At 38.0% G+C, this 21,155-nt stretch overlaps 1 protein-coding gene across 2 annotated transcripts in view; it reads right to left on the reverse strand.

The window, feature by feature from the left end:
• Nucleotides 1–411: 411 nt before the first annotated feature.
• The window catches only part of AIG1 (androgen induced 1), a 285,135-nt gene continuing 264,391 nt past the window's right edge, over nucleotides 412–21,155 (reverse strand). Inside the window, exons 4-6 of one of the 2 annotated variants that reach the window (XM_075203233.1) lie at nucleotides 11,874–11,989; nucleotides 9,247–9,410; nucleotides 412–1,105 (exon numbers count right to left, since the gene is read on the reverse strand). In XM_075203233.1, coding sequence (XP_075059334.1) covers nucleotides 1,068–1,105; nucleotides 9,247–9,410; nucleotides 11,874–11,989 — 318 coding nt within the window. In that variant the 3' untranslated portion in view covers nucleotides 412–1,067. The remainder of the gene's footprint in view (nucleotides 1,106–9,246; nucleotides 9,411–11,873; nucleotides 11,990–21,155) is intronic. The other variant, XM_075203234.1, reaches the window with a different exon arrangement.

A 21,155-nucleotide genomic window follows, 5' to 3' on the forward strand; every position in this document is an offset into this window, starting at 1 on the left:
TAGACAGGTTGCTGCTTGTCAGCACCATCACTCCTCAGTACTCCACACTCACCTGTTAGCAGCACAAGACAAAAAAAAATGTTCATGATAAGGGTTCCATTCTATGCATGTGCCGTCCAGTGCCTATATGACAAATATGTCCATAGTTAGTGGGCTAACCACATTTGATGACTCAAACACAGCTAAGCACACTGAATATAAACAAAGTACAAGAAGGATAAACAACCAAGTAGAAGGATATGAAGGCATTTCCAGCATTTTCTATATATGTGTATAAGACTCCACACAGGACTCTTCCTCTTGGAAGTATGACTAGGCCTCATACCATACCTGAGAAATCTGACACTAGTACTAATGATACCACCATATAGCATTGTGGCTGTATCACAAAATTTGTCAGGCACCTCATAATTGTATTGCTGATTACAGACTGTTTACCTTTATTGGTATAAGGCGTTGGAGAAATTTACAACAAAATGACACATAACCTGCAAATAACAGATACAATATTAAGCACTCTAAATGATTTACAGTCATTAGCACAAGACTAAATAGTAAACGGGATCGTGTTGTACGTCTCTCACAGAAATGTATCCAGACTTTCTGCATGTATATAATATGCTGTTAGTAAAAAGGCATGACATCTTACAATCATATCTTTATGATGCAGGTCTCCCACAACAAGACTAATTCATGTAACTACAAGCAGGTTATAGTGGCATCAAGTAAGGTTTCTCAGGGTTAAACTACAAATTATTAAAACAAAATCCCATGTAAATTATATTGCACTAATTCATTGGCAGCTGTCGTATTACTCTTCAGAATATAATGGTAGGTTCATAACCGATAGGATGTGTATCCTCAGGATTACATATTCATTATTAATAACATGGCTTGTAGCTAAAAGTCTTCATTGTGAAACTGTATAGCACAGTTCTAGAATACCATGTTAAGAAAGCTGCACTGTAATATATCCAGACACTTCTGATGGTATTATAAGTTCATTAAATCACTTCCAACTTGAGTGTGAATGAAGTAGAAGAAACTTTCATTGTTGCATCCAAGATTCAATCAATCTTTTTCTGTTTCTTTTCTGCTCCACTACCTAGAAATAAAACATACTTTTTATCAAATGTTAGCAACATCGAATCAGCAATAACATAGGACATGCAGTATAAGTAATATTACTAAATGTTACTAAATATTATGGAACAGTGAAAGAAATAAGGTTCTCTACAGTGCAAGTGGGCTATATGACATTTTGGCACTTCTTCTCCCACTTCATTTTAAGCTGCACACATGTTCTGCTATCCTTTGTGCATAAGACTTGTTGCCACTGATTGTATGATCTGTTCCGCCCTTCCTCTCTTACCCTATGTGTGTCTGTGTCCGTCCTCTCCCTATGTGTATCTGTGACTAATGAGACACATGGGACAGGCACAACATGACAGGTGCCGTCCCATGCGTGCAGGCTGCAAGAGAGGCAGACAGAAGAGTCTGCCTCTCCTACACAGTGTGTCTGGAAGAAGGTAAGAGGGAAGGAGAGGGTTTAACGTAAAGTAAAGAGGGAAGGGGGGTTTGTCTGAATGTAATGAGGGAAAGCATGCTTGTTGTATTATAATGAAGAAAGGGAGTAGGGGTCGTTTGGGGGCGATTAATTGAACGTGGCGCTGAATTTATGGAGAAGGAGGGCTGTGATTATGAATTATTTAATGTCGGGGATGTTTGTAGGAAATTGGTATATTTAGTAAATGTAAATGCTATTCATTTCTTACCAGGAATGCTTGGGTTGAGGGAAATAGATTTATTTATTAAATGTGAATACTATTTCATTTTGGGGCTTGGGGAGAAATAGGGCTATTTATTAAATATGCATGCTGTTAAATTAACATAAGGTCTGGTTGAAGGGGAATAGGTCTGTTTATTAAGTGTTAATACTATTCATTTTATTTAATTTAATACTTAGGTCTGGCTGCAGAGATGGAGGCCTAATTATGGGCGTTATTGATTTAATGCTGGGGCTTGTTGGGGCTTTCTATATTTCATGCACTTTCCAAATAGGCCACCAACATTCCAGAATTCAGATAATGAGCAACTGAGCTTAAGACACCACCAGCCACTGGTAGTGAAAGCTGGAAGGTAAGGTGACATAATAATAAAAGCAAATAGCTATATTTATTTTTAAGTGGCCTAACATATGGTAAAATCTAAAACATTTATCATATATTCCTGATTCAGAATTCATACTAAGAGGGAAATATAGGAGTAGGTACAGGTAAAGATGTAAAGTTAGATGGAAGCAGGAGTAATGGATATAGTGAGAGAAGCAGGGGATAAGCAAGGGGCTAAGAGGAGCAGGGTGTGAGGCACAGAGGAGAGGAGGTGGGGAGAGAGAGAGAGAGGGGGTTACTTTGGATAACGATAGGGGCACATGGGCAAAGAAAGACGTAAGGGAGTGGTGAAGAAACACAGGAGTGGTGGGGGACACAGGACGGGTAGCCTTGCATTATTTAATATCTTTTACATTATACAATATACTGTAAAAATGCATCAAAGATTAATTTTACACTAGCAAAATCCCTAAAAGCTTTGGAGATGTCCATGCCAGGAATTCCACTTTGACCACTGGTTCTTTGTACTAACATACAACTAACATACACAGAGCCCTAGTGCTACATATAATGCAGCTCTACTCCAAAATAGAGCCACTGTTAGGTCAGTCGATTTCAGCACAGAAAGGTGCGCAGCTAAACAGGTAATCTGGTGTCTTCACTCCCCACAACCACTCCTCTTGCCATACCCTCCCATGGACAGAAGTGTGTCCAAAGGCAAATATGGAGAAATGGGCTGCTCATTCCTACATGTTTGACCTATGACTTCATACATAGAGCCCATAGTCTTTACTGATTTTTTTTTTACCATAGGAATTTATGTAAAATTAAATGTATGCTCTGAGATTATAGTGTGCAGCTGTTTTGTCTTCTGGCTTTCATCTCCTCTTTTCCTATAAAAAGCGATCCAGTTGCCTAATACATTTGAAGAGGGCCAAATTTAGCATAAAGCCTGTATCTATGGGTGGGGGCATCCATTGCAACATGTACATTTTTCACTCTCTTTCACCAGCAAACGAATACATGTTGGGTTGTTAACAAGGCTAGTGTTGCATTATTATCACGAACAGAAAGATTTTGAGTTGCAAAGGGGGCACATTCTAGCTGAACTCTAAGTTGCAGTGTTAAAATAAAGCTGGACTGTATTTGTTTGCTACATGTATTTTACCCGCATGCAAAAAAATTGCAATGCACCCCTTGCATTGCTTAATGGTTTGTCCAGATGTAAAATTGAAGCCTTTAGCAGGATTTGCTGCTCACTCTAAATAAGGTCCTGTATGTTGTAAAAACATATTTGCAGGCCATATATCATTTGAAAAATGTTGTCATTTAATAGAAACTATGCCAATTGTTATCAAAGTTGGGTAGGGGGGGATTAATCTTAGAGGTTGGATCTGGCGAATAGGCTACTATTAGGACAAGCTTGTCCTACAGTATAATCACTTAAGTAAGCATGGGTTATCTGTGGCTTTTGAACTACAGGCTCCAGAATATTCTCAGTCACAGGTCATACAAAACATTGCTATAATGTATCAAAAATAAAAATAAAATTTTTTTTTTTACATTGTGCAAGTATTGTGCAGCCTCTCATGTTTGGTTTACTGAAGTTTTAATTATCTAACACGGATCTGGCCTGCGCCTTAAATCTGGATTATAGTGGAAACTCTAAAGACGTATGCAATCTGCCCCTACTTCAGATTATTGCAGTGTACAGCATCATGCAAAATATTGCATCATTCAAAACAACCCTAAGGAGTTATTTTATTTAATGCAAAAAATGCACTGAAGCTACCCCAGCTTAAGACTGCTAAAGAAAGAAAATGCTGAGGGAATTGAATGTTGTTCCTGGGATAGAACAAAGTGTGCACCTTTCTTTTAAGTGTGAAACTGGACATATTGACTGATATACAATCAATTAAGAGGAATTTGCTGAAGTGGGTGAATTGCCTTTAGGGTCAGTGTTGTAAATGTAACACATTTTGTAATACTTATACACTTTTATAATAGCAAACAAAAAACTAAATAAATCTAGAGTCCTTAACTTCTGATTTATTGGAACCTGACAACCAAACTGTACATGTAATTGTTCCAAATAAGTTTGTTGTAATGCCCATATCACTGCCTTCTGATCTGCCTGAAAGATGCATTAAATGTTTTAAGTCTGCTTTGTCTGGCCTTCTACTTGTCTGTCTGGCAGAGGCAACATTTCTCAAATAAAGAAAAGATGTGATGACTGCACTTTCTGGTAAAATCATTTAGGCATTTCTTCTGGGAACAACTACATTCTTGAAACAGGTTTTTCCACAAAGGCACAATACCCCATGTCTGTATATTTAATTGAGTGTATGTGTATAATATCAACAAAAAATATCACCTGATTATATGTTAATCTATTTTGAAAGGTTTACTGTAGGTCAGCAGAGGTCTGACTAATTCTGCCAAGGCCTGGAATTTGGGGAAACGGAGTGTTACATTGTGTCACATGACATAGTAAAGAGAAGGTAGTGAGAAATAGGTCCATGGATAGATAATTTGGTGATTGAGTGGTGGTTTTCTACTTGTATGTATGAGCTATAATTCATTTTTGAATTTCATGGGAATTCATTTAAATATGATTAGTTTCTCTGTACATAAATACTTCTCTTCCATTAAATAGATTATGCCAGATACATTTTCAATTTTGTGCTGTATTAATATGGGAAAAAAGGATTTTTTATTGTCGAAGGAATTTATATATAGCATTTTTTGGGACAACTTTTGGTTTATTATTTAGCATATTGAAATAAATATATTTGTTATTTTATTCTGCTTATAAAAACAAAAGTTCATAAACAGACAATAATTGCACTTAACTATGTTTCCACCTTTTGGACAGTGATCATTCATACCCCATTCATACTGCACCAAAATCCCGGGTTTTTGCCGGGGCGAGCTCAAACGACCCGGGTCTTGGTGCAGTAGGAATGGTACAAGTCAAAAATCCCGGGTCTAAAAACTCGGGTCTTCAACCCTGGATTTATCGAGGGGTAATTCCTGGGTCGGACCCGGGTTGCCTGCACTATGAATGGTGCAACCCAGGTTTTTCAACTGGCACCAAAGGGGAAAGTGAAATGCTCCAGTCCCGTCACTATATATTAGCCCATCACTGAGGTGGTTCCATTCTTGCCACATTCCTCTATGGGTGTCACACAGTCACATCATCCAAAGGGGCCGTTACATGTACATGTTGTGTATGTTGTGTTCTTTAGAAATAATTTTATTGCTCTTACCACTAATTTTACTTAAAAATACTTTTTTAAGTAAAGCTTTACAGGTTGCATTTATTACACAAAGCATTAGTAAATAATTGTAACTATTCACTAGAATGTTGCCTTTGAAACTGTTTAATTGCTGAGTTAATGTGTATACTTTGTTTCTGTTGTATCCCAGTGTGCAGTGTGTATGCATGTACCTGCATTAAAGGCAACCAAATACATCCTTCAGATTTATGCAGTGATAATAGCATCATGTTTTGTCACCTCTGTGAAAGCTGAGTGTAGAAAGTAATCATTCTCTTGTAGATGCACACAAGTCACATCAGTGTGTGTGGAGGTGTATTGGACAATTAGCGAGGTGACAGGTCCACTGTAATGGATACTACTTCCCTAAATCCTAGTAACAGTCTAGGCTACTACCTCTAAAACATGGCTGACCCTCAAAGCCATGATGTATAATCCCATGTAAACCAGATAGGCATATAATGAGTCTGCAAACACTAACAAGCAAATAATGAGGTTGTGTTTCTGTGGGGTTAAATATGTTGATTTGGGTCAATTTTACTGATTAGGGAGACAGAGGTTGGTATAAATACAGATTTATGTGCAAATAATCTAGTGCATCTAGCAGGTCAATTCAGTTTTCATTTTTCAGCCAGTGAAAACTGCTCTGGTGATGACTCCCACAAATTGCCAGGGCACAGACTTGTGCAGTATGAATGGGGTCAACCCGGGAAATTCCCAGGTCCGAGGTGCAGTATGAATGGTGTTTCTGAGCTGGGACGCTCCGAGCCTCGGCAAAAACCCGGCTTGAAAAACCCGGGATATTGCCGGGGCAGCAGTATGAAAGCGGTATCAGGCAACCTGTTATCTGTTATTGAATGCTAGTCACAAAGCTCTAGGTTCCGTAGTGTATACTGGCCACTAGGTAGTGGGCTCTGTATTTTATATTATTACACATGCAATGAACTTTGGCACCAGTCAATGGGCTCTGTAATGAACTATAGAGGCCTGATTCATCAAGGCACGCATTCTGAGCGCAAACCACGCTTAGTTTTGTATGCCCGTATTTCGGATTTGCGTACTCCTGAATTCATCAAGGCATGGATCTCTAGACACGTGCGCTGTTAAAATTGGGGGCAAGTCTGCTGTGCTCTACTACACAAGTCGCTGCAGGTTACGTCAAATAACTATGTGGATGATAAATTCTCAAAAGAACGCACAGGAAAAAAAAATATTGAATTAATATCACCTTTTAGTAATATAGGCATTAATGATGAAACAGTTAAAAAAAAGTGTTTTTTTAATGTTTCCATGAAATACATTTATTAGGATGTTGTAAATGTCTACTCAACATAAAATACATTTTTTACAGTTGCTCGTGTTTGTAAACACATGTTATAGCATACATACAAGACTGTCATCACTACTGATCAGGCCTTAAACTAGCCCTTTAGCTGGAGCAAGAGATACAGCAGAAATAAATGGGCATCACAAAGTAACTTTGTGATGCCCAGAGTTGGATTCGGACGTGGCTGTGTGTGCTTGAGTTTGGCATGCCCCTACTGTAAATCAACTACGGCAAAATGACCCATCCCCGTCCTGTTTATTCCCAGAAATCTTAGGCCGTAGAAACTGTCCTTTGTGTTCGACAACTCAGCGGACAGGTCTGCTTTCATGGGCGTATCTCCCGATTCTGGGCATGCAGAGAATAATTTTGTGTACGATACGCTCAAAATCGGCAGATATGTGCCTTGATGAATCAGGTGTTCACATAAGTGCAAAATAATTAAACGATGAAGCATTCTCATATGAAAGATGTATCCCTTGGGGGTACTGAATGGCTAGTGCACAATATGCAATAAAAATGATCGGTGGTAATCTAATGCACGGTATTGGCAACCCCGACAAGACTCACCGCGACATCTTCAGTACGAATTCTCAGGAACCCGACCTATTCTTCTTCCCGATTGTTTACTATACTGACTTGGACTAAATGGGATGAATGAACAGGGCGGCAGCACAGAATGACATAGATGTGCACGCCGACAATATTCTTTCTACACTTAAGGGGGCAGTTGAAAGAGGCGCCGCCTCTTCAGTGTTTTTAAGTAAGGCTTACAGAATGTAGCCCTAAGCTATTCTTTAACTGCCCTCTTAAGTGTAGAAAAATTGCTGTCATCGTGCACATCTACGTCATTCTGTGCTGCCTCCCTGTTCATTCATCACATTTAGTCCAAGTCAGTATAGTAAACAGTCGGGACGAGCAATCAGTCTGGTCCTGAGGATTCGTACTGAAGATGTCATGGTGAGTCTTGTCGAGGTTGCCAGCATTGTGGTTTAGTACCCAACCCAAGATGATATTTATCAGCAGCAGCAGTATCTGCTTCTGATTGGCTGTTTGCATATTGACCTCTCCAGCTGATAGTACTTAATTGATTATTGTTGTAGCGATATTATATCAAGTCACAGCCATCTATTCACATTACTTATTTGTCATTCCCATATGGACTACTGCAGAAAAGATGATACTATGTCATTTGTATAGGGGTATACAATGGATGTTGAAATGTTTGTATTTAGATACATTTTATATGACAAATGTGAGTTATGCATTTATAATATCTGTCAAGACATTTTCTCTTGTGTATTGGACACTTTATTACATTATTATTCTGTGCATAAATAGGGTAATGTTTCTTCATTTATTAAGAACACTGTCAAGCCGTAGTTCTACACTATAGTTAGGTGCAAGTACACACACTCCTGTATGCCTGACACAAGTACTACTGTTTTTGAGCTGAATGCATCTTGAGATGGTTGTAACATGCACATGTGAGTACAATTTTTTGCTTACATCTCTTCCTACGATCTTTTGGCGTACAAAGTCTAATGTGCAACCTTCCTGAGGTACAGTGATGCTTACTGTACAAGACAGGACTTCTGGCATGAACAAAGTTTTTCTAATCCATGACAAGTACCAGAGATTCTCTTGTTTTGCAGAGATTTCAACATCATTGCACAGAATGACACGGGGAGCATATGGAAGAGAAGCTGGATTCCCCTTTTGTAACATTTCCTCATCCCCTGACTTACTTGATCTGTCCCAGGATAGAGTCATCTCTCCCAGGGCAGCCATAGTCTAGGCCCATTAGTAGCATCTTGACACAGAATATGGTTTTGTTTTTCCCTTCATTTCTAATTTATTGACTCTATTGGATAACTTCATGATCTTCTGCTTATTTTACTGTATATAAATAATCTTGCACATGAAAAAACGGAATGAATATTTTTTTTTTTAGAAAACTAAATGTTTAAGGATAAATTAGCTTTACCTTTACGTAGTAACTTGCTTGGTGTCTCTAAATACATTGACTGGAAGGTTACTGTTGCAGTGTCATTTTATTTTTTGGTTATCAGTTATTAAAAAGCATGTATTAAAGGTTAAACATTATGACTTTGGCTATTTGTATCATTTCTAGCAGTGGTTTGTTTGTTTAATTGTTATTGGTTATGTAAAAATACAAATAAGAATAGTTTAAGACAATTCTATAAATATTTACAAAATAAATTCTATAGTTCAATACATACTGTGCTTTATATACCTTCCAATGTTTCCTGTGACCCAATAGGACAATATAAATAAAAAACTAGCGAATAGCCAATTTTACAATTATCACTATTAAAACATATACTATTGCTTGCACCAGGCTATTTACATTGTGCTTGAGATTGAAAAACACCAGTGTTTTCTAATTATCTGACTTTAATAGACAGCCTATTCAACTCTATTTTTACTTTAAGATTGTATTGAATAATGTTTTTATTTTGAAACTGGCACACACACACATACATAATTAGATATTTTCCATATAACTTACATTTATCCAAGTCCCAAATATAGCTGTTTAGCTTTTCACCAAGAATATAATAAATGGTAATGATAACAGTGACTAGAAGGAAGAAGACTATTTTGGCTATAGGACTGATGTATTCCAGAAGAGGGTACACCCATACGCCTGTCACATGATGAATCCAACACACCCTGAAATAAAGCAGAAGGAAACAAAGGATTTACTTGTTGAAAATCTAGCAAATATCTTAAATATAGGAAATGCTAGAGATGCTTTTATGATGTTAAGTACCTCGAAATTTAGATTAAAAAACGCTGTGCATCTGGAGAATGTTAGGTTATTAAGCCATTATTTTGTAAGAATCGTAGGGAGACGTCAACCACTCTATTCTCTGCAGTAGCCATGGAGAAAAGTATTATTTATTTAATAGTGAAGGCAGTTCAGGCTAGATGTGACACATACACACAGGCCAGCCAAGACAGATGGATCATACAAGGGCATTCTTGGCATTTATACAGGGCATGCTGGGTCTACACACTGGGTCTACACGCTGTCTATTACACTGGTTAATACAACCAGCTTAAAATATGTTAATGAAAGCTTTTTTCAAAATAGATTTCTTAAAGAAAAACTCCATTTAAAACTATTATGCAGCGATTCATCCTCCACACCACAAGTGAAAGTATCCTATTTCAGATGTATGGTTTTTTAAGAGGTAAAGGGTGACTTCATAGGTGATAGAAACCTAGAAGCTCCATCTCAATATTTATCCCAATTGACCAGGGGACATAGAAGTAGCGGGGTGTACTGGGCTGCAGTGGGTTTCCCAGGATAGGATATGAGCTGATCATGTGATATTCACATCCGATCCTGGGACACGCTATAGACTAGGTAATAGAGGTATATTAAATTCCCATCCTTAAATACTTCACCCAATCAGGTTAAATTAGTCATTTTCAGTAGTTTTTTGTGACTATGCTTTACGTTCATATATTTTCCCCTTCTATTTTATGTTGCAAATACTGAGATTCTGCACAGGCGCTTCTTTGATCACAAAAAAAAATATTGTTGTTATGGACCTTAGTGTATATTTATTTTAGCAATGCTAAAGTACTTTATTATACAATATTTTACCATGGCTTTAGACACTGCCACTTTGTAAAGATTAAAACTGCCCCAGCCTCCAGACTAATGTTTCGGCTTGGACATTGAACTACTTATTTGTTGAGCTTTGTCCTCACTCCTGTGGACTCTCATTGCATTGGTTTGTTCATCATGTCAGGATTGGGGGGTCTGTCACATTTTGGAGTCCTTTGGCATCATTGTTTTTTTTTTTTTAAATTGGTATGTTACTAGTGATTCACTAAGCCTGAAGTACGGAAAACCAATACCTCAAAACATTGTTTTCAAGTCCACCATAAGCAGATTGTTTAGTGTAATGAAAGGTATATGCAGAGTCATTTCCAGGCTTAGCTGTGCCAAAGATGTAGCCATGACATTAGCCTTTCAAAAACAAAACAAAAAATACCCACACATAGAATAAGAAGACTATTAACCAGTGAAGGAATTAATTCCGGAAAGCATAAATACAGCCATACTATCTGAAAAAATGTATGACATATTAGTGCGAATCAGCAGTTAGTGTTAACAGTAGTGAATAGCGCCCAGAGTCATTGTCAGGAGTGAACAAAACATTTCATTCTTATTGTTCCAGCATTCATAGCACTTCAGATACTAACTAGAAAATAATATTTTGTACTTAGAACTTCCAATAAGGATGGAACATTGGGACTAATGCTAAGTTAGTCATACGCACGTTTGATTATCATAAAATATGCTAATTTCCACTACGCATGCGCACACACAATAGCATATGCATCTCTATACAGAGTTGGTAGCATATGACACATGTGTCTTGCAACTAGTAAGGCAGAACAGGAGAAGAAAGGGTAATGTCGGTTGAGTACAGTAAAGACACCTTAGCATACTTGTGAGTGACGCTGATCTGCAAAAATACACAGATATGCTTGTCAGTAAGTGAATAAGAGCTGATGCAAAGAACGGTGCTTATGATAAGGATAAGTACAGACCTTGCAGTATGCAAAAAAAGAAAAATCTAAAAAGAGTTCCAAGCACCAGTGTTCATAACATTTTTTTGGGGCTTGCTACCAATTTATTAAAAGGTAAGAATAATAATGCTGTAAATACTCCCTTGCAATATTCTTATGTTTACAATTGTCCTGTCCTTACAACATCCCACCCCTCCCAAGAATTAGTACAGGGATATTTAAAAGGACATATTTCAGGTTAAGATATAATATTCTAGAACACAATCAGATGGCAAAAGACAATTAAAACAACTTCTATGTTTTAGTTTGATGGCACTAAACAAAGAGAGGAAAATGAAACATAATCCATGCCAAAGAAGGAATATATTTGCTTTGGAAGAAACATAGATTACAAAAATTGAATATTGGAAAAACACTGTTTACATAGTGTTGGGCAACGAATTCCTGATGTGTGATGTTTGTCTTAAGTTATCTAAAAATATACACATTTTGGGAAATCATAGGTCAACATTGTGGAATGAATTGAGCATTTGAAGGAAATCTGCTACTGCTTGTAAATGAAATAGAACGTAACATAAATCTTACCACAAAATATAACAAATGGAGAAGCCGCAGACTGTTGCAATACCACCATTTCTGCTTGGATACTGGTGATGGGTAGTCCTCATCTCAATTAATATGAAAGGCAGCACTGTTGTATGCTATAAAAAAAACACAGCTATTAATAAACAAAATGTAATAAATTAATTTACTGTTTGAAAAAAGTATTTCACTTCAGTTGTAAGAAGCCAAAATTGAGCTCTATTGGTAGAACAGAGGTGCTAATTAGTAGTTTGGTTTACCGAAATAGCTGTGCTTGGTATAATTAGATGTAATTAAAACTTCCAAAGCAAACATATATTTCTATAGAAATTAAATAAAATGACTAATTATTAACTATTTAAGGTATAATCTATTATGTTTAACTTTCTGCAATAGCAATACTCATTTATAAGGGCTGCGCTATACTATCAGACACTTTACCAGTATAGTGTGCTAGGGCTGTCAAAGGATATCTAAAATAGGCTCTTTGTGGTAGTCAACATGCACACACAGGCATGCTAGCAGCACAAGTACACAGCCTGTAAGAATGTACAGGACTGGTGTATACTTGCAACACTGGTGTAAGAGGTACAGAGGACTGGAAGTGTAATTGTAGGAATTTCTACCTGGCCGAAGGGCCAGTATTTTCAGCACTGTACATGGCATCAGAAATAATATTAGGATCCAGGCTGAGAATATATTATATTCTCGGGTGAGTTTAATATGCTGTACTAAAATAAATTATAAAGTGTTCTTATTACCACTGTGTGTTGCAAAATACCATTTCTAATCTGTATTACACATTGGGAAGATTAATATTTTTTTTTGAACCAACTGTAAATAGAATGTTCACACATTTCCTTTAAAACTGCCCATGGGTAAATAGTAAGCAATACTGCACTGTTACAGTGGATATAATAAGTCTACACACCCTTAAATTGCAGGTGCTTGTGATATAAAGCCTCAAACCAAGACACGTCATGTCAAACTTTTTCCACCATTAATGTGACCCTTAATATTAATAGACCTTTATTTTAGGAAAAAGAAGTGAAAATAAAAAACCTACAATACCCTTTTTGCAGAAGTGTGCACACTCCTAAACGAATAACCAACCAGTACAACAAACAACAGAACCTCCTAGTGGTGCACAGTATGTCTCTATAAATATATGCTTCAATACTTATCAATCAACAGTAATAGGTAGGCAAATCTCGCTGTTATACAAAGGATATGTGACTTCCCAAATAATTCATAAAATTAAAAGAAAAAAGAAGTATAGCACTGGTAGTTGCCACCTATACTTAATACAGTATTCAAACTGATCACAAGCAATAGATATATAAATGTAATAATATTATTATTTATTTGATATCAGAAAACAATTATTCTTAAAACAAATTATTCTTAAAACATTGATTGAACAATCCTTTTTTTAGTAGGGCCAACAGGTAATCACTTACAGGAACTAGGTGACAATAACTTCATGCCGGCATGTGTAAATGTCGAAAAGAATTATGAAAATTAATTCTCACTGATAGTATCAGCTAATTAGTTGAAAGTGTCAAAACTGATGTAGGACGAACAAGTTCTGTGAGGAGAATCCAAATGAAAGATAATGAGGGATATCATCCATATGAAATTTCCAGCACTCATTTAGCTACATATAGTGGTATTTCCTACTCAGTGCCAATTTCACACAAAACGATGATACGTGAGAAGGTGATTGACGGTAATAGAAACAGTGTAAGGCATGGGACATGATGAAATATACTATACCACTCTTGGGAGACCACTACACTGCAATCCAAAGATCTGAGCGACTTTGACAAGGGCCAAATTGTGATGGCTAGATGACTGGGTCAGAGCATCCCCAAAATGACAGGTCTTGTGGGGTGTTCCCAATATGCAGTGGTTAGTACCTACCAAAAGAGGTCCAAGAAAGGACAACCAGTGAATCAGTAACATGGTCATGGGTGCCCAAGGCTCATTTATGTGCATGGGGAGCAAAGGTTAGCCCATCTGGTTTGATCACACAAAGTAGCTACTGTGCACAAATTGCTTAAAAAGTTAATACTGGCTATGATAGAAAGGTGTCACACAGTGCATTGCAGCTTGTGGCGGATGGGGTTTTGTAACCGCAAACCGGTCAGAGTGCCAATATTGACTATTGTCCACTTCCAAAAGCGCTTTCAATGGGTACATGGGTGCCAGAAATGGACCATGGAGAAATGGAAGAAGGTGGCTTGGTCTGATAAATCAGGTTTTCTTTTACATCATGTGAACGGCCGGGTGCATGTGATTTGTATTCCTGGGAAAGAAATGGCACTTTACTTTTATTTATTTGCTTTATTTTATTGTTTTTCTCTTGTGGTAATTTTTATATAACTTTAAATATTTATAGTTTTCACACACTGGTGTGCTCTAAAAGCTGTCCTTAGAGGTGCTGTGATATAAAACGGGTAATAGACTCAAAAGAGCCAATGCCTTCATGCAGAGGGACTTAGGGCTAGATTTACTAAGCTGCGGGTTTGAAAAAGTGGGGATGTTGCCTATAGCAACCAATCAGATTCTAGCTGTCATTTTGTAGAATGTACTAAATAAATGAAAGCTAGAATCTGATTGGTTGCTATAGGCAACATCCCCACTTTTTCAAACCCGCAGCTTAGTAAATCTAGCCCTTAGAGGCTAAAATTGTGGCTTTAGAAAACAGCAAAAAAACCAAACCCTCTACTACACTAAAAAGTGAACTGATCCAGTTCCTCATGTCCCATACCCAGGCGGCACTCTCACTTCTCCGCCATAAGTTTTATACGGGGAATAAAACAGGGTGCATGTTTGCGTGGAAACTCAGAAGACAACAGGCTAGAAACCGCATCCGACATCTCTCTGGCCCCAGTGGATTAAAATATTCGGACACCTGAGATATTACTAATTTGTTCGCAAACTATTATTCTGGCCTTTATAATCTTAAAGACGATCCTAGTATCCCCGACTGACATTCTTGACTTCTTGCAACATATACACCTCCGATCCTTAGCTACAGACACACTCCACACTTTAAACAGCCCATGGACCTCTAGAGAGGTAAGTGATGTCATTAAAAACCTTCCGAAAGGAAAAGTCCCTGGCCCAGACGGGTATATTAATGACTTTTACACCACTTTTCAGAAAGATCTTATTCCCATATAAGTCACTTTATTTAATGAGGGCACAGGCTATGGTGGGTTTCCTGAGGAGATGTTGGAGGCTCAGATTGTAACCATTCCAAAATCGGTAAAGGATGCGTCAGAGTGTCGCAATTACAGGCCGATTGATCTCCTAAACACGGATCTTAAGATCTATGCAAAGATCTATGCATTGATGGCCAATAGGATCAGCCCCATCCTTCCATCCCTCATACACCCTGATCAAGTAGGGTTCGTGTTGGTACACCAGGCGTCAGACAACACGAGAAGAATGCTAAATCTTGTTGACTATGTCTCAAAAACTGCGCTGAGCTGTTGATGCTTTCTCTGTACACAGGGAAGGCATTTGACAGATTGTACTGGGACTTTATGAAACAGGCTTTAATTAAATTTGGCTTTCAGGGAGTTATCCTACAGGCGATTATGGCGCTTTATCGTGGCCCATCTGCTAGGGTTTTAAGTAACGGGTTTCTATCTGACGCAATTTCCATTACTAATTTGACAAGACAGGGGTGTCCTTTATCACCCCTTATTTATGTACTGGCAATTGAGCCTCTGGCGGAACACTTGCGTAGATCGGAGTCCTGCAAAGGCTTTGATCTTGGGGACACTCGCCACAGCCTGTGCCTGTTTGCAGATGATGTTTTACTGTTTATTTTGGAGCCAGAGCCTTCACTCAACCCGCTACACCTCATAATGGATTGTTATACTTGGGCTTCATACTACAAACTTAATACTACAAAGACTGAAGTATTGCCATTCCATATACCCCCAGATTATTTAGTTTGCTTGAAGTCTAGATTTAAATATATATATGGAAAGAAAAAGCGATATCATACTTAAGAATTATGTTCCTGTGAGTTTCTCAGACGTATTTGAAGCCAACTACCCTCCATTATTAACTCAACTTCATAAGTTCCTTGTCTCATAGATGAGATTTGAGGTGTCATGGCTGGGCTGTGTAGTGACCTTTAAAATGATGCTTCTCCCCAAACTTATGTATTGATTCCAAACTATTCCCTATATTCTGCCAAAAAAGCACATGTCCACATTTCATACATTGATGCTCAGATACATTTGGAGAGGCTGTCCATCTAGGTTGTCTTGTGCCCGTATGACTTTGTCAAAGAAACATGGGGGATTAGCATTACCTGACCTGACCAGGTATCAAGAAGTTTGCATCCTATCTCAAATTAGAGATTGGTCTCTCCCGGCTTCCCAAAAACCCTGGGTAGATTTGGAAAGGGCTCTATATAATACGTGCCCATTTTCAGATTTGATTTGGCTCCCCAAACATTTGAGGCCTTACCCGCCTGACCCTTTAGCGTCTGTAGTGGATTCTCTGAGAATTTGGGACAGGACCGTGGGCTCCTCTACAGAATTTACTCTTTCGACTAGTAATATTTCTCTCCTCACGGTGTCTATGTTTCTTTCTGATTTTGACATCTCTAGCTGGATCCACGAGAGACTCTCATCCCTAGTGCACCTGTCTGGCTCTGCTCTTTTGCCCAGCTGCAGGACTCATTTGCCCTTCCATCTACGGACTAATATAAATACCTGTGGCTGAGGCATTGGATCGGGGACCTTCACTGTCAGAACGATCCAATTCTTCCACCCCCTTCTCTTCTATATACCAAATTGACCAAGGGTAACAATAAGGGTGGAATGACCTTTCAGTATAAACACCTTTCCTCTTTATCTACCACTCCTAAACACACCTCCCAAATTAAGTGGGAAATGGATCTCAATACCTCCCTTTCCTGCATGAATTATCATCATCTATTTATTTATTATATTTATTATCAGTCATTACAATAACCATTCAGTTCCCATTTATTGGGGCATATTCAATTGTCAGGAAATCCCGCTGCGTAAAAACTACTACTGTTATTACGGTAGTAGTTAGCTGGATTTCAGCTCACGGCTCAGGGAGCTGCGAGCTGAAATCCAGCAAGAAAATTACCGTATTAACGTTTTTTTCCCGCGCACTATTACCGTAATAACGGTAATAGCGCGCGGACCGCGGGATTTTCGGCGTTTCCGCCGACAATTGAATAAGCCCCATTGAGTCTCCTGTCTGATCATTAGGCAGTGATCAGGCAAATTCTTCCAAAAGGATTCTGCATGTCTTGAGCATAATTAGTGGCAAGCGTTAAATATTGTGATCTGGTTCTGCCAGATCCACACTGCTGTTCAAGCTTGCAATACCATGTTTGACCACTATGTTGTTTTACTATGCTGTTTTGCAGCCTCCTGTAAAAACATGTTGCTTTATGTTTCTTTTTCAGTTTTGTAAAAAGTTTACAGCATGCATAGCACAGCGCCTGGTCTTCATGTTCTCCTTGTATGAATGAGCACATACACAGACACTACAGCAAGGCCAAAAATACCCATGTGTCCAAAGCCTGAGTAATTCAAATATAATGGCTTCAGAGCAAGAAAAATTATATGAGTATTGTGTGATGTTAAATTTAGGGTATTTAAAAATATTACAATAAGCAAAAGCTTGTATAAATCCATTAGGGATAATAGGCTGGCAATGGTAAGACTAGTCTAGATGGATCTGTGTATGTGTAATCACACATGCGCATTAGAACTAAAAGTCTTGACTTAGGATTTCAGTTCCACTCGTTAACATTTTTTTTTTTAAATGTATAAAAAATATAAACGATAATTATTTTAAAAATTAGTTATTGTTGAAAAATATATTTATTTGATTAATAAAGCATATATCGTTTTAATATCTCCTGCTATAACCATCAAGAGATGGCGATAGGGAAACGATGATTGCAGTGGTACATATACATGTACTATCTTGTTAGATAGGCTTCCCCATGCTTTGAATTTTACCACTGGCAGGGGATATCTCAGACAATAGCAGTGTTATCGCAGGAGTTAATCCCTTGATACATAGAGAGAAGGCACATGTAATAAATAGAGAGGCCTGTGTCTTGAGTGTCAACATCCACATCACAGTGTTCACAGCAGCTCAGAATATTTTAGTGAGTTTGGTGATTTTGTGGCAGTCAGTGACCTGCCCACTTATGTAATAATGTTAGTGAGAGCAGAGTTGAATATGACATGAGTGTCATGAACAGAGAGAACTTACAGTTATTTATAAGGGTTAACCCATCACATAATTGTGGGGAATAAGGGATAAATCATAACTGCTATAAATATGCTATACCAAATGAGTCCATTGATAAATTGAGCTATTAAAGTGTAAAATAGGAAGACAGAAAGTCTGTTGTATGTTCCAGTGTGAGAAGATAGGAGTGTCACCTGTGGCAGCTTCAAAGAGCCCCTGCTATGAGATATAGCCTGGCCTGGGATGGAGTTTGACACCTGAATTTACTTTTAGGGGCTGCTCAGCATGGTATCTGGATCACAGAGACCATCTGCTAACTTGGCTATACTTTGTATAGACAAATAGAATTCAGTTTTAAAATATGCCACTTAAAATTAGTAAAAATAGTGATCAAACACATATTTCTCCATAGCATGATGAAGGGCAGCTCATATGTCAGATTCAGAATTCTGCCTTCAGAGAAGCTAACTGAATGAGTATAAACTCTACAATTACACTGTATTTAGGCATGTTTGATATCAAAAGATGGACAAGTTCATAGGAGATTTATTAATCATAAAATTGGATCTGTGTGACTCTCGACAGAAAAGTTAGGTCACATAGTACAATTGGTTAGTAAATCAGGCAAAATGTAAATGGTAATTGAAAAAAGTGTCACAGGCCACAACCCCTGGGGTAGGAAGAGGTGTGGAAGTGTCTTTAAAAAGCTGAGGCCAGGTACAGCAAATTGTCAGTCTTTTGGGAAATCAATCATTCATTGATAAGCTGTCCATCTTCAAGCCAATTTCCCTTGGCTCAGAATATACCACCAATGTAAGTTATACTCTGAATCTAATCCTTTTATTTTAAACTGTTTTGCTTGTGTATGTTATGTCAATTTATTAATTGTTTATTAATTATTTTTTTATATCTGAATGCCCTGTACTTTTGTATATTAAATCTGTAATTTAATATGTTGCATCCTTGATACTCTAACAAATCCATTAGCCTGTTAAGAAGAAATAGCTTGACCAAGTTAACCCTTTGAATGTCAGTGTGTGATTTGTTGATATATTTGATTAACAACCTTAGTGTGTGCTTGCAATTACATTTGTGTAACAGTCTGGAGGTGTGAAGAGTTAACCCTTTGTTTTCTGGTGTGGTTCTTGCTAGTCTAGAAGCCTTGTGTACCAGTGTGGGACAGTATATTGGGGTCCTATTGCTGTATTTAATAGGTGGTGGCAAAGCTGAAGTATGTGGGGGTGTGAGTGCTGTTTGGGAGCGATTCAGTAGGTCTATAACCTGTGTGATAGATGGAGAGAGACTGCGGGCTGGAATCGTGTGTGACCTCATACAGCAAACACCCCAAAGTCATGGCAGTTGGGAGCGTGTTCGTGACAATGAGCAATGTCATGATATGATAGACCAAGGAATATATTTACTAAACTGCGGGTTTGAAAAAGTGGAGATGTTGCCTATAGCAACCACTCAGATACTAGTTATCATTTATTTAGTACATTCTACAAAATGACAGCTAGAATCTGATTGGTTGCTATAAGCAACATCTCCACTTTTTCAAACCCACGGTTTAGTAAATATACCCTAAGAGTTAGATATGAACCAAGCAAAATTCCTGACAGAGAAGTGATACAAAACTTCTACCAAAGTGGTGAAGAAAAACTGTAATGTTAAAATGCACCTCTACATAAACCAATGCTCATACTTCCAATGTATTGTGCTTTTGCAAAGGCAGCCCCCAACATTCAACATAGTCACACATTACTCTTAATCTCAGTAATAAGTTAAAATGAAGAAAGAGCCACCTATCTGTAGTAACATATCATCAGGCATTTTAAACAAGTGTTTAAAGCTATAACAAACAAATCTGACAATGAAGCAGGAAGAAACAGGGCGCCACAGTTGGTGGTGGGGGGGGGGGGATGCATGCTGCCCTTCAATGCTCTATACCCATAGGCAAACCTAGGGGGGGTTCCTAGTTCCTAGAAGCCCCCCTCCAAGTCTGGGGCACTGTATAATTGAGGTGGCTGGACCCTGCTTGAAAAGGGAGAGCTACGTGCACCTAACAGTAGTTCCATGCAGCATTGCCCATGTATATTATGGGGATAAGAAGAGTTGGAGAGCAGCCAAGCACTGTCTAAAATTATAGCCACGCCCCCATGCATGCTGGTCACTCCCACTGGTGGCGTGGTGTGGAAACCCCCCTCTACATATCCTGCATTTTCCCCGATACCGATGGTTCAGATGTATTTATATACTTTCACAAACCATTATTGTTGTACAGACAGACTTTATCCTGGTGAACACAATGTCACAACCAAGTATCCCAATATCTTCCAACTTATGTCAGCTTTCTGATCCACTCTAAACACTCTAGTTAAGCTACCAAATGAATACTGAACAATACTAGAGAATAAATACATGATTATATGAGATGTTGTGAAACCTGTGTAACGCAGAGTAGGCACATATTAATTACAATATTGGACTTCAATATATGTTCCAAAACCACACATTCCCAATGCAACAGCACTGTCTGGATAACCATATTAGACTGTTTGGTCAGTTATCCAAAGATAATATATAGCTTAGCAAACCTTCTGCTCCCACTGGCTAAAGCTCCTGTTGTGTCTATAGGGAGGAGAAATGGGCCTGAATATGGATAAAGGGACGGAAAGTTAGAATGTTTGTTTCCTGCCAAAAGGCTTTTGTCATGAGAATAAGGGATATGTGCCAATATGCTCTGCACTAAACAGAATAACTAGTTTTGTTGTTCACAGTGCAGAACTAGTAATGTTTCTGCAAAAAGCTATGGACAGTTCAGTGTGAGAGCTATCATTTTGATGTTTTATATTAAATAACTTATCTGCATCATGATAAATGTAATATAAATGTAATATTTTAAATATACTATAATAGGTAAATAAATGTTTGACTCTGAATTATTCAAGTACTGTACCTCACAAGCAGATGACAAGCTACAATATGTTTGAGGTAGGACAAAGAGAAATACAT

Source organism: Mixophyes fleayi, chromosome 3, assembly GCF_038048845.1.
Source record: "Mixophyes fleayi isolate aMixFle1 chromosome 3, aMixFle1.hap1, whole genome shotgun sequence".
Classification (NCBI taxonomy): Eukaryota; Metazoa; Chordata; class Amphibia; order Anura; family Limnodynastidae; genus Mixophyes; species Mixophyes fleayi.